This window comes from Triticum dicoccoides, chromosome 1B, assembly GCF_002162155.2.
Source record: "Triticum dicoccoides isolate Atlit2015 ecotype Zavitan chromosome 1B, WEW_v2.0, whole genome shotgun sequence".
Lineage (NCBI taxonomy): Eukaryota > Viridiplantae > Streptophyta > Magnoliopsida > Poales > Poaceae > Triticum > Triticum dicoccoides.
In genome coordinates, this window is record NC_041381.1 from 392,537,625 (window position 1) to 392,562,843 (window position 25,219).

General features: G+C 46.4%; 3 protein-coding genes across 3 annotated transcripts; 2 read left to right on the forward strand and 1 right to left on the reverse strand.

The window, feature by feature from the left end:
- Nucleotides 1-6,677: 6,677 nt before the first annotated feature.
- Nucleotides 6,678-10,007, forward strand: LOC119337273 (uncharacterized sugar kinase slr0537-like). Its single transcript, XM_037609392.1, has 5 exons — nucleotides 6,678-7,124; nucleotides 7,690-7,955; nucleotides 8,069-8,186; nucleotides 8,531-8,739; nucleotides 8,985-10,007. The coding sequence occupies exons 1-5, from the start codon at nucleotides 6,783-6,785 to the stop codon at nucleotides 9,436-9,438; spliced, it is 1,389 nt and encodes a 462-aa protein (XP_037465289.1). The 5' UTR covers nucleotides 6,678-6,782; the 3' UTR covers nucleotides 9,439-10,007.
- Nucleotides 10,008-10,802: 795 nt separating this feature from the next.
- LOC119337282 (uncharacterized protein At2g38710-like) lies at nucleotides 10,803-13,181 on the forward strand. The gene is made up of 5 exons (XM_037609398.1): nucleotides 10,803-11,047; nucleotides 11,691-11,810; nucleotides 11,935-12,049; nucleotides 12,144-12,237; nucleotides 12,709-13,181. The coding sequence occupies exons 1-5, from the start codon at nucleotides 10,944-10,946 to the stop codon at nucleotides 12,918-12,920; spliced, it is 645 nt and encodes a 214-aa protein (XP_037465295.1). The 5' UTR covers nucleotides 10,803-10,943; the 3' UTR covers nucleotides 12,921-13,181.
- Nucleotides 13,182-13,789: 608 nt separating this feature from the next.
- Nucleotides 13,790-15,243, reverse strand: LOC119350407. The gene is made up of 2 exons (XM_037618254.1): nucleotides 14,925-15,243; nucleotides 13,790-14,692 (listed from the first exon to the last, which is right to left on the reverse strand). The coding sequence occupies exons 1-2, from the start codon at nucleotides 15,132-15,134 to the stop codon at nucleotides 13,790-13,792; spliced, it is 1,113 nt and encodes a 370-aa protein (XP_037474151.1). The 5' UTR covers nucleotides 15,135-15,243.
- Between the last annotated feature and the right edge of the window lie 9,976 nt (nucleotides 15,244-25,219).

Here is a 25,219-nt window from a genome sequence, read left to right on the forward strand (position 1 = left end):
CCCCACCCGGATCTGAGGAACCGATAGAATCTCCGGTGGACCGCATCAGCGATCTCCCGAACGTCATCCTTGAGGAGATCATCTCGCTTCTCCCCACCAAGGATTGCTGCCGCACACAAGTCCTCTCAACTTGGTGGCACCCTCTATGGCGCACCGCGCCCCTCAATCTTGACTGTCATCAGATATCTGTCCTTCCTGAATTTGATCTCATCAGAGCCATTGTCTCTTCTCACCAGGAGGGCCCCGTTCAATGCCTCTGCATCCCGACAAGCTACCTGCTGTCCATACCTGACAAGGTGGACGCTTGGCTGACATCCCCTGAATTTGGAAAACTCCAGCAGTTTGAGTTCTACCATTACCACGAAAGTTTCATACCACGAACATACCAAGAATTCGTTCCCACACCACCGTTGTCCATCTCCATCATCTTGATCTATATCAACATGTCGTCACATGGTCGTCTCGCCAACTATTGCTCTTGCAACTATTGCTATCGCATAGCGATAAAGTAAAGCAATTATTTGGCGCTTGCATCTTTATGCAATAAAGAGACAACCATAAGGCTTCTGCCAGTTGCAGATAACTTTAACAAAACATGATCATCTCATACAACAACTTATATCTCATCACGTCTCGACCATATCACATCACAACATGCCCTGCAAAAACAAGTTAGACGTCCTCTACTTTGTTGTTGCAAGTTTTACGTGGCTGCTACGGGCTGAGCAAGAACCATTCTTACCTATGCATCAAAACCACAATGATATTTTGTCAAGTTAGTGTTGTTTTAACCTTCTCAAGGACCGGGCGTAGCCACACTCGGTTCAACTAAAGTTGGAGAAACTGACACCCGCCAGCCACCTATGTGCAAAGCATGTCGGTAGAACCAGTCTCGCGTAAGCGTACACGTAATGTCGGTCCAGGCCGCTCATCCAACAATACCGCCGAACCAAAGTATGACATGCTGGTAAGCAGTATGACTTGTATCGCCCACAACTCACTTGGGTTCTACTTGTGCATATAACATCTACGCATAAACCTGGCTCGGATGCCACTATTGGGGAACGTAGTAATTTCAAAAAAAAATCCTACGCACACGCAAGATCATGGTGATGCATAGCAACAAGCGGGGAGAGTGAGTCCACGTACCCTCGTAGACCAAAAGTGGAAGCGTTAGCACAACACGGTTGATGTAGTCGTACGTCTTCACAATCCGACCGATCCAAGTACCGAACGTACAACACCTCCGAGTTCAGCACACATTCATCTCGATGACGTCCCACGAACTCCGATCCAGCAGAGCTTCACGGGAGAGTTTCGTCATCACGATGGCGTGATGACGATGATGATGTTGCTACCGACGCAGGGCTTTGCCTAAGCACCACTATGAAATGACCGAGGTGGAATATGGTGGAAGGGGGCACCGCACACGGCTGGGAGAGATCAACAGATCAACTTGTGTGTCTATGGGGTGCCCCTTGCCTCAGTATATAAAGGAGGAGAGGAGGGGAGGGGCCGGCCCTCTCTATGGCGCGCCCTGGGGAGTCCTACTCCCACCGGGAGTAGGATTCCCCCCTTCCATGTAGTAGGAGTAGGAGTCAAGGAAAGGGAAAAGAGAAGAGAAGGAAGGAGGGGGCACAGCCCCTCCCCCTAGTCCAATTCGTACTAGGCCTTGGGGGGGCCGCAGCCTCCCCTCTCTCTTTCCCCTAAGCCCAATAAGGCTCATATACTCCCCGGCAAATTCCCGTAACTCTCCGGTACTCCGATAAATACCCAAATCATTTGGAACCTTTCCGATGTTTGAATATAGTCGTCCAATATATCGATCTTTACATCTCAACCATTTCGAGACTTCTCGTCATGTCCCCGATCTCTTCCGGGACTCCGAACTACCTTCGGTACATCAAAACACATAACTCATAATATAAATCGTCACCGAACTTTAAGCGTGCAGACCCTATGGGTTCGAGAACTATGTAGACATGACCGACACACATCTTCGGTCAATAACCAATAGCGGAACCTGGATGCTAATATTGTCTCCTACATATTCTACGAAGATCTTTATCGGTCAAACCGCATAACAACATACGTTGTTCCCTTTGTCATCGGTATGTTACTTGCCCGAGATTCGATCATCGGTATCTCAATACCTAGTTCAATCTCATTACCGACAAGTCTCTTTACTCGTTATGTAATGCATCATCCCACAACTAACTCATTGGTCACATTGATTGCAAGGCTTATAGTGATGTGCATTACCGAGAGGGCCCAGAGATACCTCTCCGACAATCAGAGTGACAAATCCTAATCTCGAAATACGCCAACTCAACAAGTACCTTCGGAGACACCTGTAGAGCACATTTATAATCACCCAGTTACGTTGTGACGTTTGGTAGCACACAAAGTGTTCCTCCGGTAAACGGGAGTTGCATAATCTTATAGTCATAGGAACATGTATAAGTCATGAAGAAAGCAATAGCAACATACTAAATCATCAAGTGCTAAGCTAACGGAATGGGTCAAGTCAATCACATCATTCTCTAATGACGTGATCCCGTTAATCAAATGACAACTCATGTATATGGCTAGGAAACTTAACCATCTTTGATTCAACGAGCTAGTCAAGTAGAGGCATACTAGTGACATTATGTTTGTCTATGTATTCACACATGTACTAAGTTTCCGGTTAATACAATTCTAGCATGAATAATAAACATTTATCATGAAATAAGGAAATAAATAATAACTTTATTATTGCCTCTAGGGCATATTTCCTTCATATATATATACTACTAGCAGCACTGCTGCAACATTTTCTTCATTTTGTTCTTTTAAGAAAACATCTATGAAAACAAAAACCATAATTAAACCCTACCGCCCTAACTAAATTTTTGCTCTAAACCCTAATGACCTAGTTAAACCCTACTGCGCTAACTAAATTTTTGCTCTAAACTAAATTTTTGCTCTAACCTAGCCAACCTACTTTACCTAGCTAGTTAACCTAATGAACCAAATTAACCTAGCTAGTTCACTTAGTTACTTAACCTACCTAGTTAACCTATTGAACCTAGCTAATTCCTAGGGTTCATAACTAAATTCACCTAAGTAAATTAACCTAGAGAGGAGGGGTGGGGGCTTACAGAGAGGAGGGCGTCGAGGGTGGCTTGGGGGAACGGTTGTGGGGAGGTGCTCGGGCGAGACGGTGGCGCGAAGGGCGTCGAGCGTGGCTACAATGGCGTCTACGGCAGCTCCGGTGATGGCGAGGGAGGCAGGGGCGTCCAGGGAGGCAGGGGCGACGAGGAGCGGATGAGGGTGTACTACTTTTCCAAACACTTTTGCCCTTGTTTTGGACTCTAACTTGTATGATTTGAATGGAACTAACCCGGACTGACGCTATTTTCAGCAGAATTGCCATGATGTTGTTTTATGTGCAGAAAACAAAAGTTCTCGGAATGACCTGAAACTCCATGGAATATCTTAGAATAAATAATAAAAAATCATTGCCAAAGATGAAGACCAGGGGGGCCACACCCTGTCCACGAGGGTGGGGGCGCGCCCCTCCCCCCTGGGTGCGCCCCCTACCTCGTGGGCCCCCTGGATGCCCTCCGACGCCAACTCCAACTCCATATATTGGCTTTAGGGGAGAAAAAAAATCAGAGAGAAAGTTTCATCGCGTTTCACGACACAGAGCCGCCGCCAAGCCCTAATCTCTCTCGAGAGGGCTGATCTGGAGTCCGTTCGGGGCTCCGGAGAGGGGGATTCGTCGCCGTCGTCATCATCAACCATCCTCCATCACCAATTTCATGATGCTCACCGCCGTGCGTGAGTAATTCCATCATAGGCTTGCTGGACGGTGATGGGTTGGATGAGATTTATCATGTAATCGAGTTAGTTTTGTTAGGGTTTGATCCCTAGTATCCACTATGTTCTGAGATTGATGTTGCTATGACTTTGCTATGCTTAATGCTTGTCACTAGGGCCCGAGTGCCATGATTTCAGATCTGAACCTATTATGTTTTCATGAATATATGTGTGTTCTTAATCCTATCTTGCAAGTCTATAGTCACCTACTATGTGTTATGATCCGGCAACCCCGAAGTGACAATAATCGGGACCACTCCCGGTGATGACCATAGTTTGAGGAGTTCATGTATTCACTATGTGCTAATGCTTTGTTCCGGTTCTCTATTAAAAGGAGGCCTTAATATCCCTTTGTTTTCAATAGGACTCCGCTGCCATGGGAGGGTAGGACAAAAGATGTCATGCAAGTTCTTTTCCATAAGCACGTATGACTATATTCGGAATACATGCCTACATTACATTGATGAACTGGAGCTAGTTCTGTGTCACCCTATGTTATGACTGTTACATGATGAACCACACCTGGCATAATTATCCATCATTGATCCGGTGCCTACGAGTTTTCCATATACTGGTTCTCGCTTACTTACTTTCCCGTTGTTACTGTTACAATCACTACAAAATACCAAAAACATTACTTTTTCTGTCTTTACTTTTGTTACCGTTACCACCACTATCATATTACTTTGCTACTAAACACTTTGCCGCATATACTAAGTTTCCAGGTGTGGTTGAATTGACAACTCAGCTGATAATACTTGAGAATATTCTTTAGCTCCCCTTGTGTCGAATCAATAAATTTTGGTTGAATACTCTACCCTCGAAAACTGTTGCGATCCCCTATACTTGTGGGTTATCAGGGTGGCTCCGGGGGCATAGAGGGCGCGCGACTCCAGTGGCGGCGATGGCGTGCGACTCCGATGGTGGCGACGGAGGTAGGGCAGCGAGGGAGAGGTAGGGGAGACGCGAGAGGAATGGGGAATTGGGGGAAGGAGGGACCCCAGCGCAGTTGCAAGTCAAACTTAGTAGTAGCGCTTTTTCCCAACAACCGCTATAGCTACTTAGCTATAGCGCTTTTTGAAGGAATGCGTTGCTGCTATAGATAAGTTAGCTATAGCGCTTGTTCGTGAAAACGCGCTATAGCTAAAGTAGATATAGCGCTTTCGTGAAAACGCGCTGCTGCTATTGCTTTTATTTTTTCTTTTTCTTTAATTTTCCTTTTCTTTTTTTTTTCTTTCCTTTTTTCTTTTCTTTTCCTTTTCTTAGTTGCAGCACTGTCGCCTTAAAACGCGTTGCTACTATTTTGTTAGCAGTAGCGCTGTTTTTAGAAGGGCACTACTACTATACCAAGACCGCCGGCAACGGTTTAATAGTTATAGTAGCAACGCTTTTTATGAGGGATGCGCTACTGCTACTTATGTAGCAGTAGCGTGCTTTTTCATCCCGTGCTACTGTTAGATAGTAGTAGCGTTTTGTTTTAACAAGCGTTACTGATAAGTCTCTATGTATAAGCTTTTTCCTAATAGTGTACTCCATTGTAATCCTCATGTTGATCCGTAAAAACTTAGGTAGGGCGTAGGGGTATTACCCACCTGGGAGGCTAAAGCTGGGTAAAAACACTATGCCACCTTGGTTGCTATTGAGATCCCTTCGGGCACCACTGCTCCCTCTACTGTCTTCCACGATCTCTAGTAGATTGTAAGATTGGTAGTACATTGATGGTCGACATGCATGGTCAGTTTTGCCACCCAATGCAATGTGCAGATACATGAGCAGCTTTAGTCCCAAGTTCATGGAGGTTTTGGTGGCAATGTCGTGCCAATGATGGTAGCTTGGGTGGCATGGGTGGCGGTGAGAGGGCATGATGGTTGAACTATTATTGTTGATTTGGTTGGTACTGGTCTCGTGACGATGACCTCTTTTGGATGAACTATGCTTGTTTAGTCTCATGAAATTTTGAACTTCTACCTTTGATATGTATTGAAATTGCGAGGATATGATCATATTTGTTTGAATTCTTGCCCGTCCGTTTCTTTATCACCGCTTTGGTCTTTTATTAGTCAATGATTTATAGATGGAGGACACCCTAACATACCAAGTTAGCATTCAATTATCAGATCTCCTAAATGGGAAACATGAAAAGTAATCGAAATCTTGTGCCAACGGGCCATACGAAATTCACTTGTGATAAATCCCAATGACAGTTTGAATGTGAAGAAGAGATATATAGCCAATAGGCAAGCAATTTTAGACTTGATGTTGGAGTAGAAAAATGATTCCTAAGACTTATCCCTACTATATATAAAACTGCTTTTTAGTCACCATTTTTGGGTAACCTACCAAAGATACTCTTACCGACTGCCATAACTCAAGGCATGAGCAAATGCCATAGTTAGGTTTTATGATTTATGATGCCATAACTCAAGGCATGAGCAAATGCCATAGTTAGGTTTTATGATTTATGTCCTAGTTAGGAGCAGCGTTACATCCATGACTGACTTTTACACCCCCACCACACACACACTTGAAATTCGGAATGAAGGAGAAGACTTTTCATTGGATCCATCCATAAATTGTACCCCTGTGAGTCAAAAAAATGTTGCAGCTTTGAACTAAGGTCCAAAATAAATTTCACAGTTTTGAACTAAGATTCGGAGTACATATTTTTCTTATAATAGTGTGATGCATTTTTCTCATGCGTTTAGCGAAGATTTCCCAGAAAAGCTAGGAGCACGTGGTAAATCCTTATCCGGTCGGACCCGGCAACATAAACTTGCTTCCGTTTTTACTTTCCCAGCCTGGCCGTGGCCGGCCGCACGAGCTCCACGTCCTCTTCTCCCTCGCCCACACCCTAATCCACTCCATTTCCCTGCTCCGAACACGGCACGGCTCCTCTCCCACTCCCATCCTCCTCTCCAATGGCGCTCGCCTCCACCACCGCCTCCCGCCTCATTAGCCGACGCCTCGTCGCTCCCCTCCCGCCTCCTCCTTCCTCTTCCTGCGCCGCGCCGCGAGGAGGAGCCAGGCCAGGGCCGCGCCGGTTCGCGGTGCGCTGGGAGGGCAGGCCGAGAGCGCTGTTGGGAGGATTCTCGGACGCCGACGAAGATGTCAGCGACGACGAGGACGAGGAGGACGGCCCCGGCGCGCTCAGCGGTGGGCCGCCGCGGCAGCAGCAGGGGTGCGAGGACGTCATCGAGCTCGCCGCCGCTGCCTTCTCCGGGCCCGAGCGCTGGGACGTGCTCGGACTCGGCCAGGCCATGGTGCGCACACTCACCTCTCTGTCTTACAGTTGCTAATTTGCTATCAACCAGTAGCTTCAAGCCTTCAACATAACGTAGGGCATTGACTGGTTAGGACTCTGACAAGATTTTGGTGCTATTTCTACTGTTAATGATTTAACATTTCGACTTGTGCAAGTTTGACGATTGCTTGCTAATGACCTGAGTGTTTCCTCCTATATTTGGCGGTGCCAAACGTGCAACTAACTATCACTACACTGCATTTCTACTATATTGTTTCCTGTAATTGGTAAGTAAATGTGGAATTGAAGGTGGTTTCCTAATGCCAAATTGCAAGAAACATTGACCCCTTCCATGCACCACAAATGCAGAATACACTTTAGCTAGTAATTGGTGTGAATAGTAACTGGTGTCAGGGATTCGTCTCGTGGCCATTTGCTGCTTGTATGTGCGCAATTACAATTTATTTGTCATACGTGTTGGTGGTGTCAAATATGTAATGGACACCAGTACAGACATTCGATCTATTTGGATAAGCTCTTGGGATCAATGGTACTAACTTATGAATGGTTTCTTGCTCAAGTAGGTTGACTTCTCAGGCATGGTGGATGATAAATTCCTCGAGCGACTGGGCATAGAGAAGGGTACTAGAAAGGTCGTTAACCATGAGGAGAGGGGACGGGTCTTGCGTGCCATGGATGGCTGCACCTACAAGGCCGCTGCTGGAGGCTCACTGTCCAACTCGCTCGTGGCTCTAGCAAGGCTTGGTAGTAGTCGGGCCAGCAGCTACCCTGAGCTTAGAATAGCAATGGCTGGCAGTGTGGGCAGTGACCCACTTGGTAGTTTCTATAGGTAAATTCACTAATCAGACAATATCCTGACTGCCTTTGATCTTGTTGTACTATTGCTACCAATAAGGCTTTTGAACATTGTCTGACATCAAACTGTTTGGATCACCCTGCTAGGCAAAAGTTGCATCGTGCGAATGTGCAATTCTTGTCCAAGCCGGTCAAAGATGGGACTACTGGGACTGTGATTGTTCTAACAACTCCAGATGCACAGCGAACTATGCTTGCATACCAGGTTAGTTTCTTCACTAATGGCTTTCCTGTTCTACGATCATTGGTAAACTTGTCCGGGTTACGAAGTATACTTAGACAAAAGTTTATGTGTTCTTTACTCTTTGGATACTTCGGAGTTGTGCCTTCCTGGAAATGTAGCAATTCACTATTTGGCTTCTTAAGAGTGTATCCATATATTTGAATAACTATGCATGGTCTTATTTGAATTATGGATATAGCATTGAGAACATCCATGTCATATCAATTTTTCCTTGGACAAGTACAATTTATTTTATTGGCCATTTATGTAGAGATTCTCCTGGCTCTACCTTGTTCTCTAATGATGCCTTGTAACTTGTCTTGCAGGGTACATCTTCAACTTTGGCTTATGATTCAGACTTGGCAGAGATAGTATCCAAGTCAAATCTACTGATAGTGGAAGGGTACCTATTCGAATTTAGTCATACAATTGAAGCCATCAAGCAGGCATGTGAAGATGCTAAGAAGAATGGTGCACTTATTGCTGTTTCGGCATCAGATGTGTCATGCATCAAGCGTTGCCACAGTGATTTTTGGTGAGACTAGCCTCCGTGCGGAAGATTTCCTGTTACTATGGCACTTGCAATTATCTTGTCCCAGTTGCACACACTCTACAGTCATAAGTCATCTTTCATTTCCGTTCAAGTAACAAGAGGTCTGAGTTATAAATCAGGAATAACTATGCTTTTTTGTGATTGCAAGTGTACATTTGCCCCATATTATGGTAGTATAGTGCTATGTAATTCCCAGCCGTACTAACTCTGGTCCTAAACATTTTCAGGGATATTGTAGGAAACTATGCGGACATATTGTTCGCCAATGCCAACGAAGCAAGGGCGTTCTGCGAGCTAACTTCAGAAGAGAGCACGGTGTCAGCTGCGAGATACTTGAGCCATTCTATTCCTCTAGTATCCGTTACCGATGGTATGCACGGTTCCTACATCGGTGTGAAAGGTGAAGCAATATACATCCCTCCACCGGCATGTATACCTGTGGACACCTGCGGAGCTGGTGATGCATACGCATCAGGAATCCTGTACGGTATCCTCCGGGGTGCGTCAGACTTGAAGGGCATCGGCCTGCTGGCTGCCCAGGTAGCTGCTGTTGTCGTCGGGCAGCAAGGCACACGCCTGAGGGTTAAGGATGCTGACAGATTGGCTGAATCGTTCGAGTTCCACCTTGACAACTTGGAGTTCTGTTCAGATGCTGGAACGGACCAGGTTCCCAACTTATGATATTTCCTCCCCCTCAAGTCCCAAGTCCTCGACAGGCGGCGGCGATGGGAACTACCGAGGGCCGAAAAGGGCCGTGCCCCCTTCTCTAGAAGATCTCTTAAGCGATTGCTTAGTTTTACCACTCAGACTCAGGTTCTATATAAATGCTAAACCAGCACCTCCTTCGAACAGCAAAATGCTAGAAGGGTTCATCAGATTGATGCCCCTTCAACTTCAAGCCCGGCGCGACAGGTCCTAGGCACATTCACTTGTATATAGCATCTCATTCCTTTAGTCCTAGCTCTTTGTCAGGCCTCTCGGCCTCTGTCACCATCCCATTACTTACATTTTTGCACTGCAAGGATGCTACATACTCCGACTTTTGGCCGAGCACATGGGGTATTTTTATGTCGAAGGAGCATGATATCATACGTTTGGCTGTAATGTATAATGCACAGCCGAAAGACAATTGCCGTCTTGGTCTAGAATGTGAATAAACTTCTTTCGGCAGCTCCTGTTGTCCACTGCCCAGAGGGGATATGCTTATCACCAAAACTGTAATGCGGTCGTCCGACTTTGTTGGATGGGGATTCGATGTGGTTGGGTGGAACGTCGCCTTCAGGAGCGAAAGGTATAATATCTCGAGCTATTAGTCAGAGCTGCACTGCAACCAAGTGCAGTTCAGTGACCCAGATTCTCCTCTTTCTTGGTAGCCTATATATATATGCTACTTGTTCTGCTAGCTTTGTTTCTAGCTTGTTAATTTTTTTGGATGCTGCGTGGCGTGGAGCACACGTATGCTTGCTTGTTTGCAGTGCCATTGCTTGTTTGCCACCTGACTGTAAAATGTTTCCCTATAGATACGTGTCGACCTGCTGAGCCATTGCCTCGAACAGTTGGCGAGAGCTGTAGACTGTAGAGTATATAGCACCATTTGAGGAGCTCCACCCCATGATAAAGAAAAGTTTTACATATCCTTTGTAAAATAATATAAGATCCAGTGATCTATATCCATTTTATCCATTTTCCCGACAAGTATTTTCGGACGGAGGGAGTACCAGCTAGAATTTGTAGCAGAATCAGCAACATTGAAGGCTGACTATCTCTGCGCAAAAATTCAAAGTCTGAAGTAGTGTGATGCATCGTCTTAATGTGGCGAGTTAGTGCGGATCCGGATTAACGTGGCAGAAATTTCATGGGCAGCAGTTTTAATTCTCCTGGGATTCATGATGCGCAAGCAAATACCCGTTACGCTCATGGCCACCCCCAGCGCTTTGCTTGCATAGGCCGTAAATAGCAGCAGCAGCCAGGGGCAGGAGTGACAATTCCTGAAAGGAAAGGAAAACTCCCCACGGAGACGCACGCAGCCCCCTGTCTACTTGACTCGGAATCCAACAGCACGAAACGAACGCACCGCTCGCTTCCGCCTCTCCCCAACCTCCGTACCTTCCCCCCACCACCGCGCCGTCCGGACCCGCCGCCTCGGCTGAAAGACGGCCGGGCCCTCTCGGCGGCGGCGATCGACGATGGTGGTGGCCACGGAGGAAATGGCGGTCTACTGCTTCGACACCCTCGTCGCCCACTACAGCGGCGAGCAGCCGCCGCCGCCCGCCTTCGAGGAGGGCGTCCAGTAAGCCTCCTCCTCCTCCCGGGTCGCGATCGGCCTCTCCCCTCCACGCCGGAAAGGATGGCCTTTTACGGCGGTCGGGCGTGGTTTCCGGTCAATTTCGCCGCGGATTTGGGGGAAGGGCGTGCCTTTTACGGCGGCGAGAGTGGATTTAGGCGTTTATTGGCTTGGATTAATCGAGTGTATCGGCTAATTTCAGATGCAGAGATTATCTTACGTAGAGAAGAGGAAATATTTTAAGAAACACTCCCTCCCTTCACAAATATAAAGATGCTGCAACTTTTTTTTTTGAATCGGATGTATATAGACACGTTTTTAGTGTGTTTGTTCACTCATTTCAGTCCACATGTAGTCCATATTGAAATATTCAAAACATCTTACATTTGTGAATGGAGGGAGTAATATTTTTTGGCCTTAGCTCAAGGGACATAGGATGTTTTTGCATGTTTGGCCTTCCAGCTTTTGGTACTGGTTCCTATCCTGCCATTCGTAAAATGTTGTCAGAGTTCCATCACAATATTGTAGGTTTATTAAGAGTTAATACTGTTTAGCTAATACGGTAGTTTCTGGAAAAACGTGTTAGTGTTATCTGGAAAACATATATGTGCCATGTCTGAGCTCAGTGGGTTAAATCTTGTAACTTCAGCCCACTGTTTGTCACCTGGAAGAAGGCTACCAATGGTTCCGAGCCACGCCTAAGGGGATGCATCGGAACTTTGGAGCCCCGTCAGATTGTAAGCGGCTTCAAGGATTACGCGCTGACCAGGTAACTGTTGTAAGGACATAAGATTTCCATGTGCTTGGTATCAATATTTCCATATGCACTACCAGGCAGTGTTGCACACTATCTATTAGTTGTATCATATGAACTAATAAGATCTCACTTGTAGTGCCCTGAGGGATCGGCGCTTTTCTCCGATACAGTCCAAAGAGCTGCCATATTTGGAATGCACAGTTTCTATATTGACCGAATACGAAACTGCACTCAACCACCTTGATTGGGAGGTTTGCTCCTACATGCTATTAATTGTAATTCCATTGGTGTCTATGGTCTTACAGCCAACATTTGCATCAACGCTATTTTCTTATGAGACTGCAGGTTGGAAAGCATGGTTTAATTATTGAGTTCACCGATCCTGACTATAATGTAAGACGGAGTGGAACTTATTTACCTGAGGTTGCTGCCCATGAAGGTGAGTACTTATCAGCTACATATCCCTCTAAGATCCCTCAGTTCTTAAAACTGCTACACACAGTTACATAATCAGCCCAAAACCCGTTGAAAATTTCTATTGAGTTACAATGCCATTGTGTTGTTGAGAAATTTGGCTCCACATGCCAATGTATTTTGGCTTTGTGTATCTCTATATAGAGTCTGCCATTTATCTAGCAAAATCAACCCTCCAGTCTGTACCCTGTTTAGATATCAAGTACTCATCACAGTTTACTCACTTGCTTGAATGTATAAAGAACCTCAATGCAAGAGAGCCTCAAAGTGCTGGATATGTTAACTAAATGGGATTTCACAATATCACATGTCCATATGGATGAAATAAATAAAATTGAAGAGCACAGGAGAACAAATAAAAGCTTTTAATCAGTACATTCCCATTTTAGTTGCCTCTCTCTCGATATATATAACATAGTCCTGAGATACCTGGCAGGATGGACACAACTAGAGACCATTGACTCGCTCATGAGGAAGGCTGGCTACAATGGCACCATCACTGAGTCTTTGAGGAAGAAAATCCGCGTCACCCGCTACCAGAGTACCCTGTACACAATGCACTATGGTGAATATACTGCATATGTCAAGAAGAACAGAGGTGAAATTAACGGGGCACCCATAGTTAACGGATTCAAACCAGGCCAGTGATTTATCTGTACTGTAGCAGGTAATAACAACTATTTATAATTTGGCTTGGAAGGAATTGGTGTGAGAATTTGTTCAAAAAAAATCAATTCTAGTCATTGATCTGCCATCATGCCATTTCATTCCAAAGAATGTAGAGTGCCATGTCAACGGCCCTCATGTCGTTCTGGGACAAATTAAATGGTGATGGTTATGTATCTGTAAGCCTATGCACTTTGATTACAAATAATTGCATGAAATTAATTGATTTAAGTTGTTCATTCACTGGTTATGATACTGGTAATCTTGTCTTGTTACTTGAGATTTGATCTGGAATGTTAGTCAAAAGCTCAAACATAACAATATTGACAAGAAAAATACAGGATGAACTCACAATCTGATGTTTGTTGTGACCAACTGAAGTGGTACTATGGCAGTGCCCTTCTGTTCCTTTCCACTCTAGACAACTGGAGGCAGGCACCTCACACAAAGAGCAATAACACTGCATGGTGTAGAACAGCAAATTATTTGTACCGGAAAGGAATTTGTTATACTTGGAAGCAACTTTGGATGGGTTGTCAGTGAGGTTACCTTGTGGCAACAGCTCTCGTGTGGAGTCGTATCAAACAGGTAATTCCCACACAAGTGCCTTGGATGCGGGTAATCCCTAAGGGCCACCTAGTTATTTATCATCATGGAGCATATCAGAGATTTTGCCACATTTATATGGATTCAACATCATAGAAGATTTTACAGTTCTTGTCACATAAAATCTGAATCATTTGTACTTAGCAGTACTGTTATTTGTGGAGCTTAATACATCGTTTCTCAGTGCAAGCATGCTCAGATTACTAATACATAGATGTAATATAGCAAGAAGTTTGAAAGCCAGTTCAGAGAGCCTCTTTCGCTACTACGACAACGTAGTCACCGTCTTCATCAAAATCTCTTCCCTCAGGGTTGAGTCTATCCATCTCTGGGAGATGGTCATACCCATCTTCTTCTCCAACACGCTCATCGGCACCATGATCATCATGCTTTATTGGCGACATGACAGGAACAGTAACATCCTCAAAGTATTTAGATTCAGACTTCAGCAGTGGCTTGTCAGGGATGGTTTTCTCCTTGAAGAGTTCATCAGTGCCACTGTTGCGCGTTATTGGCGACAAGTCAGGAATGACGTCCTCCTCAAAGCATCCAGACCCGCATTTCAGCGGCGACATGTCAGGGATGATTTCCTCCTTGATGGGTTCACCCACAGCACCGGCGCCGCCTTCAGTCTCACACTTCTTTGCCGGCGACATGCCAGGATTGACGACTTCCTCGAAGCATTCAGAGTCACACTTCAGCAGCGATATCTCAGGCATGACTTCCTCCTCAGAGAGTTCATGCTCATCAGCACCACTGGTGCCATCTTCAGGTTCACACTTCACCGGCGACATGTCAGGAACGATGTTGGGCAACGGCACGTCGGGGATGGCTTCAGCAGAGACATCATCTGCGCCGTTGCCATCTTCAAGTTCGCTCTTCACCGGGCACATGTCAGCGAAGAGCCCCCCAAAGGGCAATTCGGAATCGGACATCACCAGCAGTGGCTCGCCAGGGATGCTTTTGACATCAGGCTTGGCCTCAAGAGGCCCCATCTGATGGATAGTTGGTTCATCTTCTTCAATCTTCAAAGGGTTATCCAAGCGATCACCAGCGATGCGTCCATGCAGGCCGCCATTACTGTTGGCGCGTCCATCCAAAGTTTCTGCGGAATGCTCCGACCAATCTAATTCCACCTTGACTTTGATCTACAGGCCATGACAGGAAAAATAGAAGATGTTCCCGTGGTTCATGAACTTCACATCACGGTGAATATGGTTAAGAAAACAAACAATTTCCCTGGTGCCTTCCGATTCATATGCAGCTACCGAGTTAACATAACAATTTACTGATCTGAACTCCAACAGAAAATTAACCGGCGAGACATGTACGAGAGCGGTAGAAGATAATGGGAGGAGGAGAGAGTGAGAAAGAACCTACCGGGCCTTTGGCCGCAACGACGACCACGTCGTCGTCATCTGATGCTTTGCGATTCACCTTCTTGGCGAACTCGGCGGGGTCTATCTCGCAGCAGTCGTCGTCCTCCTCGGCGTCGAGCCGCCCCAGTCCGATCTCCAGTATCTTCACCATATCCGCCCTTTGCTGTTTGAGCTTCTCCTTGCTCTGCTCGGTTGAATGGGTGATTACCATACAGGAAAGGTGGAGCCGTTTATATACAGCGGATAGCAATGCCTGATTTATGAGCGCATTGAGAACAGGTTGCGGAAGCCCAAATGGCGCACCGGTGACCGAGGAGCCTCGTGTGGGAATCGAAGGGACTCTGCACCAAGTCATCAATATACCACTCACTAGGCTCTTCCCCATGGAGTGCGAAGTTATGGTGCACGTGTTTAGGGCATCTCCAACAGTCGTAAGGCTGGTCATAGTGGGGAGTAACTTAGACTAGTAACATACATATGTTACTAGTCTATGTTACTACCTTCATAGTGGGTAGTGTCATAGGTGTGGTAACATAGTTGTCTTCATTTATTACTTTGTAGACTCATTATGCATTGGAAACCGCTATGTGATGGTAACATATTATGTTACTCTATTTGCCTCTCTCCTCATTAACTACTTGCCACATCATCATTTTTGCTTATGTGGCATCTATGTTACTATCTATGTTACTCCCACTATGACCAGCCTAAGATAGGTGTTGGTTAATTTGTCATCTAGGACACAGTGATGATGTGGCATGTAATAAATATGGAGAGAGAGCAAAGTTGTATGTAGATTAACCAACAACCTTTGCACAAGCTCCAAGGTAAAATAGAGAGCAATCATATTTATTTTCTCACCATCTATTGGATATCTTACATACAACCCATTGGAGTAGTTGTATGATAGCTTGTTGGTTGATGACATGGACATTTTACCAACAAGACTAACATACAACCTGTTGAAGATGTCCTTAGAAATTTTAAAAAAGCGAATCAACATGTGGTTGAGTTGGTTAGGTGGATAGTGGTATCCCCAACCCATCAGGGTTCAAATCCGGGTGCTCGCATTATTCCTAGAGTTATTTCAGGATTTCCGGCAATGCGCTTTCAGTGGGAGGAGACGTTCCCGTCGATGACGAGGCGCCTACGGTGACTTCGTAAATCTCAAGATAATATGCCGGAGAACCCCAGCCACCAGTCTACGCCGCTCCGACGTGCTGCTCCATCGCCCTCCCGAGTGCCTGCTCCTGCCAAGGATGCTACCATGGTTTGTAAAGGTGCCGCTGCAGTCTGTCCTCGCGGAGCAGGCTGAGCTGCAAGACTGCCTGATGAGAGTTGAGAGTTTTTTGGCCAGGACTGAGGCGGTTCTTTGCAAGCTCACAATCATGCCAGATGTGTCGTTGGCCGAGCTCCAGGTTGATTCCACGGGCGAGGGTGAAGCAGACCCCTATGCTTGGTTCTCTCATGGTAGGCACACCGCCGAGGTCGTCACTCCAGTGATGCCGATTATGCCTGGGCCACAGGAGTTATGTGAGGCACCATCTTTGACTTTGTCGATGGTGCTTCTAAAGGAGATGGGCTTGGCGATGCCCATGATGCCGTCACCGCTGATGTTGGCGGCAAGCCCACCATTCGTCGTTGTGGACAGTGAGGGACGTGATTCGCCTCTGTCATGTGAGCAACTGGAGACGCCTGAATCCACCGTGTATGTGGTACCTGTGGCTGATGGTGTTGAGGTGGTCGGTATGTTGGCGCTTGATCCTTTGGAACCCAGCCAATCGCTTGACTTTGTGGATCGTGGAGGTTCTGATGTTTCGGTCACCCAGTCGCACGTGACCGTTGGGCAGGTTTTTGTGCGTGACAAGGTCGATGAGATTCTTTTCGAGTTAGAGATTTACAGCTTGCTCGCACGTTTGGAGAGGGCTAGCCTTGGATCTGGCAAGAAGATCGTGGAGGAGGCTCTCAGGAGCAAGAGCAAGAAGAGTAGCGCCACAAAAAAGGCGTCCGCAGCTGCTTATGGAGGGTCACCAGTCTCTTGGGTTGTCCTTATGGCTTGTCTTGTCTTCGTGGATTTGGTGGTGCATGTGGTCTTCGGCCGAGTTACTCTCGTTGGGGGTTTCTTTGCGATGTAGCAGCGTGGGGGTGGTGATCGTTATGTGCCGGGTATGATTGTCGGGCCGATCATGCGCTTATTGGTTGCATTCTTTGTGAGTAGTCAACATATGATTTGTTTGCATCGGTTTTCGTCCGGTTTTTCGTTCATTAACTGGGCAATTCTCCTCTGCTTAATGAATTTATGAGGCAAATATTTTGACTTTCTTTAAAAAAGACTACTTGCATGCGATAACGGGGTTCACTGAGAAGTGAGTTGGTATTGTCATGATCTTGGTAAGGATAGCCACGTTCTCAGCTTTATTTAATGGAAAGAAATTGCAGGAGTTGAAGCCATCCCGCGGGATCCGTTAGGGAGACCCAATCTCCCCATACTTCTTCCTGATAGCAATAGAGGGTATTCGACATGAACTAGTGTAGGTGGCATCACGTGCATAGGAACAATGATGTGAGTGGCCACACCCACCGGCGAGACAAACAACTGCTTGATGATTGTAGATACTGCATTGATGACTACGTCTGACACCCTTGCTTGGTGGTCCTCCGAGTTGCCCTTGAGCTACAAGTCCGTCGACGACATCACCCCCTCAAAGTTTAGGGAATGACTCACCAGGCCCAAAGGTTCTGACGACATGCCGAAACTTCTCTCCTTATAAAGAGGCAACACCATGTCATCAGAGGGGGAGGCAGTTGCATGTTTCTCCTTTGGCAAATTGGGAAACTTCTTTCGAAATGCCCCACCATACTGCAACATTTTTTTGAAGCTTTTCATATTTTACGGAGTATCTCATACCAGTGGTCACTTCCAACAGGATTGTGGTTGACATGTGGATTGAGTGGTCAATACATATGCATGTCAAGGTGCTTTGTGACACACGCGCACGCATGCATGCACGCACACGCATGGACACACACACACACAAGGTATTTTTGCAATGATAATCTTGTTTTTCTGGGCGACAGTGACAATGGTGCCGAACTACCTTCCCAAAGTCCATCCCCATGTCTTCGAACATGAGATTGCATGGCATCCCTTAGATTTGCGCCCAAATGCGAATGAAGTAGATGCGCACGTGATGTCTTGTGAGTTCACAGGGTTGAGTTGTAGCCTTTTAGAAGTAAGAGTATTGATCTCACATAGAGTTAGGAAATGAATTGCAGGAGTGTGTATCGCGAGAGTTGAAGTGAGCAAGAATGGAAGTAGAGAGAACAAGAGAGTAATGAAGGCATTCTCAATCGCACAACCATGGGTTCAAATAACTAATCCACTTTATGTATTTTTATGTGTGGGCAGAACCAGTACAACTAAGCGCATATTACCGCAAACTCTGTATCACACACACCATCACTATTCCTCCCCTACCGGATAGAGGCAACAATAACTAAGGGTCTCCTTGTCGACACGGCTAAGGAGATCTTCATTACTCCCGGATCCAGGTTCTGCAAGGGAGGGAGGTAGCTTATGTTGTTTGAAAAATCCCTAGGGGTAATAATAAAGTTTTTATTATTCTATTTCCACATTCATAATTGTTTATATTTCTATGTTAGAATTCCATTGATTCTTGAATGTGAGATTAGGAGGAAAACCTAATTGCATGTATAGAAAGGAAACACCAAAAGATCCCTAGTCAGGCCTTTAGACTAGCTCATGTATTGTTGATGGTTCACCTTTCCTAACCATGGGCATAGTTCACGTAACAGAGATGATGACAATAATGAGAACACTCGTGTTAGAGTAACAATGGTGTTGGAATAAGCCAACATATGAAATATAGTGAGGTCACGTCGTCAATATGTTGTTGGTATTTGAAAGTGCGTTAAGTCGACTAGAGGAGGGTGAATAGACGATTTTTACAAATTCGTCACTAAGGAATTTCAGGGTGAGGAAATTCCTAAGTCACGAACAACTAGCAGCGGAATAAGTACTCAGGTATAAGCATAACAAAGCAATAGCATAGTCATCATGATGAAATGAAAGACATACACATAGTACAGAAAGCGTAAACATAGGATAAGCAGGTTGAAGACAATGTGACTGAAGAAATAGGATTGAGGAAATAGAGAAAGTCTTCAGTCAAAGTCTTCAAACAGTAATGATCAGGTTCATCAACACATGAATGAGGAAATGAAAGGGTTGAGGAAATAGAACTAGTAGGCTTGGTGAAGAAAATGATTTGGTAGACAAGTTCCAACTACTGTGACAGTTGTACGCCTAGTTGGAGCGGCTGAGTATTTAAACTCGAGGACACACATGCCTCACCGTATTCTTCTTGAGCTAAGATCACACAGACCTCGCCCAACACTCGTGGTAAGTCTTCATAGGTGACTTCCAAACCTTCACAGACTCGGTCACTCGGCAATCCACAATTCCTCTTGGATGCTCAGACCATGACGCCTAACCATCTGGAGGATACACAATCCTCAAAGGTAACAAGCGTCGGTTCCACACAGGAACAATCTCTTCAGTGATGCTCAATCACTTTGGGTTTGTAGGTGTTTGGGTTTGGGATTCGGGTTTTCCTCACTTGATGATTTTCGCTCAATGTTCTCGGAGGATGGGATGCTCTCAATTGACAAGTGTCAGTTTCTCTCGGAGCAGCCAACCAGCTAGTGGTTGTAGGGGGCGGCTATTTATAGCATAGGGAGCAGCCCGACATGATAATACATAAATGCCCTTCAATGATATGACCGTTAGGTGATAGGATATTTTGGACAGCTACGCGTAGCACAACAACGGTCGGATTTGAGGTTCAAATTCCTCAGGGCTATCATGTTCCTCACTGTGTAGGCAATCCGCACTGGCGAATTCCTAACTCCTCAGTCAGAACAAATTCCTCAGAGACCAGAAGAACTTCGTCTCTGTCACTGAAGAAATTGACTAAACTGATATGAGATTTCCAATGCTTCACTCGAAAGGATTGGGTAGGTGTAGGATTTTGAGATGAGCATCACTTGGAAATCAGTTTCCTTAGTATTACCTCGACCCCCTTTAACAGCATGGTGTTTCCTATGACTCAAGAAAGAGAAAATGAAACTACGAAAACAAAAGTCTTCATGCTTCATAATCCTCGCATGAATATCCAAGTCTTCAAGGTCACACCAATTTCATCACTTTCAAAGTCTTCAGGAGAACCAAAGTCTTCATCTGAAGACATTCACTTTTAGGGGTCAACTTTCACTGTAAATATCAAACTCCTCATTGACTTATAGAGCATGTGTACACTCACAAACATATTAGTCCCTTAACCTATAAGTCTTCAATACACCAAAATCACTAAGGGGAACTAGATGCACTTACAATCTCCCCCTTTGAAAGGATCGATATGGTTGACTAGAGGGGGGGGGTGAATAGGCAACTAACAAATTTTAGACTTTTCTTTAACAATTTAAAACTTGCAATGAAATAGGTTGTCTAGATGTGCAACTACGTGGACAACCTATATGATGCAAATACAATTAGCACACTAGCAAGCAATAGATACAACTCAAGTAAGCTTGCAAAAGTAAAGGCACAAGATAACCAAGAGTGGAGCCAGTGGAGACGAGGATGTGTTACCGAAGTTCCTTCCTTTTAAGGGGAAGTACGTATCCGTTAGAGCGGTGTGGAGGCACAATGCTCCCCAAGAAGCCACTAGGGCCGCCGTAATCTCCTCACGCCCTCACACAATGTGAGATGTCGTGATTCCACTATTGGTGCCCTTGAAGGCGGCAACCGGACCTTTACAAACAAGATTGGGGCTATCTCCACAACACTTGGAGGCTCCAAACAACACCACGAAGCTTCACCACAATGGAGTATGGCTTCGAGGTGACCTCAACCGTCTAGGGTGCTCAACACCCAAGAGTAACAAGATCCGCTAGGGATAAGTGTGGGGAATCAAATTTCTCTTGGTGGAAGTGTAGATCTGGGCCTTCTCAACCAATCCCGAGCAAATCCACAAGTTTGATTGGCTAGGGAGAGAGATCAGGCGAAAATGGAGCTTGGAGCAACAATGGAGCTTTGGGGGAAAGAGGTAGGTCAACTTTGGGGAAGAAGACCCCTTTATATAGTGGGGGAATCAATCCAACTGTTATTCCAGTGAGCAGCCCCGCACAGAGCGGTACTACCGCTAGGGAAGGGCGGTACAACCGCTCATACCCAGCGGTACTGCCGCGCTGACAGGGCCTTGACCCCAGGGCGGTACTACCGTGGGGGTAGGCGCGGTACTACCGCCTGGAGCGGTACTACCGCCACTACTACCGCCCTTAGTACCACAAAACCCGACACAAAAAACTTCATTCTCGAATCGAGGCGGTAGTAGCCCGGAAGCACTGCGGTACTACAGCCGAAGACCCCAAGGGGTACTACCGTTCGGAGAGCGGTACTACCACTTGGAGCGGTACTACCGATGGGGTGCTTTGGCGGTACTACCGCTGTGGATCGCGGTACTACCGCTGGGGCAGAACAAAGCATACTTAGGGGAAAACGGCAGCTCCAATGAAGCGGAAAGAAAACAACGGGTGTGATATGGATGTGTACGTGTTGATTCCACCCTAGTCTTACCAAAGTGGATCCCCTCTTGATAGTACGGTGACTCCTACGAAACTAGTAGACCAACAACGAAACGAAGGAGTTACACTGTCTTGAATAAAACACCGAGGGGAGATAATCGTCTCGTGCCAAAGGATGAATCTCTGAAAGAACTTAACGCACACGATTAGTCCGTACAAGCATTGTCATCAATCACCAAAACATCTTGGGGATAAATATGCCCTTACAATCTCCCCCTTTTTGGTGGATTGATGACAATACGGGATTTGCACAATATGAGAGATATAGAACAAGCGCAAAAACCCCAACGTCCTAAAATGTAGATGTGCTCCCCCTAGATGTGTGCTATCTAGATAAGTGCTTTGGACTGCACGGCACACATACTAGGATCAACGCTCCCCCTACATTTTAGAGACCAACCACCTAAGTGGGGTAAAAGAGAGTAGCAAAGATAATTTAACAGGATAAGCATGCAACTCATAAGCTAGATAGTGACATAGATAAAGATACTGGAAAGATAAGGTAGCATATGTCTCACACCATATGACTCGAGCTTAGGTCTCACTGACACAAACCAAACAAAGCAGAAGCGAGGAAAACACAAACACAGAAGACGGAAGACACAAAGCACAAATCCCTAAACTCTCTCCCCCTTTGGCATCGAGACACCAAAAAGGAGAGGGAGTGTTGCTACGGCTCCAGGTGAGAGCAATCGAGGGACACACACATCAGAGCTCAGTGGGATCATCTGCGCCACCATCGTCGGTCTGGAAGTGCTCAGCATCAGAATCGGTCCACGGGCAGTGCTACTGAATCCACTCCTCCTCCTCAGTAAGCTGATCCTTAGATCCACTGATCACAGTAGCACCCATCTGGCATGATCTCCTTGTGGCGACCTCGGGCCTTCTTCTCAGCCACATGAGTCATGTACTGACCGTGAGACTCCATGCAGAACAACTTCTTCATCTTGATCTTGAGCTTCTTTGCCCACGAGGGCTCTGCCTCAGAGGGCACGTAGTCATCATCATCATCCTCAGCCTCAGCCCCAGTCTCATCCTCGGTCTCCATGGCAGTAGCAGATGACGAAACTCCAGTCCTAGGGGCCTGAGTGCCCCAGGTATCCTTCTTCCTCGGATGCTTGATGTCGTGAGAGACCAAGTCTCCAGTCTCCAGCAACACCTAGGGATAGACACGATCCCAGGCCTTCTCAATCAACAGCATGATGAACGGACCATAGATCGGGCACTTGCGCTCAGAGATAGCAGATAACAGCTCAGACCACATCAGATGAGAGATATCCAGGGACTCTCTGGTGTTCTGTCCCTTCTCACACTAACAGAAGAGAAGCATGTCCACGAGATAAGAGTGAACCTGGTCCAGATTCCCGATACGAGGGAAAAAAGTCTCTCTGAAGATACGGTGAAGGATATCCAGATAAGCAGGCAGCTCATAGGTTTCCTTCTTCGTCTCAGAATTGATCCTCAGAGTGCAGTAGGGCCACAGAGCTTGCTTGTGAGTGGTGTTGGTGCGGCGGTGGGGGCGAAAGCCGACAGAAGGCTCAAGACCAAGATCTTGCACCCCAATCAAATCCATGAAAGCTTTCCACTTGACGGAAAGCAACTTGCCATTAGTCATCCAAGTCAGTGTCCTGTCCTCATCAGTCCCAAGGTGAACCGTGGCATAGAATTGGGACACAATATTAGCATCATAATCCTTGTTGAATTGCATGATCCCAAGAATGTTCAGTTGAGTGCACATCTGAAGAGCTTCACCAAAGTATTCAGGATCTTTCTCCATATGGTCAGTGTCGATGGAGTGCACGTTGACATAGAGGTTCTTCTTGGCTTTGAGAACATCAAAGTAGATGGCAAACTGGAACCTGTTCCAGAATGGACGGTTGACCAAAGTGGGATCTTGGTCTGCCTCATACGGGTTGCGGCGACGCCTTGCCCAGAACTCCTTGGGCGGCATTTCTGGCACGGTTTTGCCTGGATTTGGTTTGACCCCAGGCTTCTTCTGGAGTTGAGGTGGAGGTGGAGCACTAGAGGATCCTCCGGCAGGCTCAGTGGTGCGGTAGCACTTGGATGAGGCACGACCGGGGTTGACACGACGAGCCTGATGCTCAGGAACCTCATCACCTGGAACCACACACAAAAACACGCAAACAACCAGAAAGAACGAGCGTAAGCCACAAAACACGAGCAAAAGGATCACTGAGAGGTAGGAGTATGACGGAAACTGGTAGAGGGGCGGTAGTACCGTGACCCTTCAGTGGTAGTACCGCTCCAAGCGGTAGTACCGCTCTGGAGAGAGCGGTAGTACCGCTCGAGGCGGGGAAACAGCAGTTTCCTACTTCCGTGGTCAGATCCGGTACTACCGTCCTACCAAATTCAGAAATACTCCAACCAAACACTAATCCAAACTGTCTAGAAGCATTCTCCATCCTACTCAAGCCTAGATCTGGCCAAAAATCTAGAGATGCAACTGCTATTGCCCCTAAGAAGCTAGATTGGAAATCTAGACAAAAGGAAACAGGGAACGGGGGCAATACCAGCATCCATGGCAAGAGGACAAGGTGGGGATCGACTCCACCGAAGGAAATGGAGAGGAGCGCCCCAGAGAGGGAGATCCACCGGAGCCCTCCCGCGGCGCCGGTTGCTGAAGAGAGAGGAACGGAGCGAGGGGGCGAGCGAATGGGTATGGGGGAGAAGAAACTCCCCCTACCCCCGATATAACCCCCTGCCCGCGCCTCACAGCGATAGTACCGCGCTGGAGGGCAGTAGTACCACTAGGAGCGGTAGTACTGCTCGCCACCAGCGGTAGTACCGCTTCAGCAACCACACGGCTTCTAAACCAACGACTAACGCTCCAAAAAAAACGAAAGCAAGGCCAAGAGAAGGAGAAGACCAACAAGGCAACACACACAAACAACGGACCAAAAACCACTCAAACAAAAACAACCACACGAAACAGAGCGAGCTCTGGCCTCTCTCAGGAGAGGGCGGTGGCCGGAGCCACCTATGTTTGAGTCAATTGGTATGGCACCGCGAAGAATTATCCTTGGGCCCATGACCGAAACTCGTCTTTGAAGCACAAGTACCATCAAAAATGGATAATGTGAAAGAGTTGATCGATTTATGCATAATGGGGGGAGGGAGAGTTCATTGAGAGAACAACACTCCCCCTATGTCCATGCCTACATCTAAGCTAGACAACAAGTTGAGTGAGGTGGGGTGTGCAAGGGTTCAAGTCACATTGCTTGAATCAATGATATGTAGCTCATGCCTTAACTCGCGAAATCTTGCTTCATCCAAGGGTTTCGTGAAAATATCTGCAAGGTTATCATGAGTGTTGACATATTTGAGCTCGATCTCCCCTCGCCTAATGTGATCCCGGATGAAATGATACCGAATCTCAATATGCTTTGTCTTGAAGTGTTGCACCGGGTTGAGAGAAATCTTGATGGCACTTTTGTTGTCACACCAAAGAGGCACTTTGTCACAAATGACACCGTATTCCTTTAAAGTTTGCCTCATCCATAAAAGTTGTGCACAAAAACTACCGGCCGCCACATATTCAGCTTCGGTGGATGAGAGAGATACACAACTTTGCTTTTTGGAAGACGAACTCACCAAAGAGCACCCAAGAAA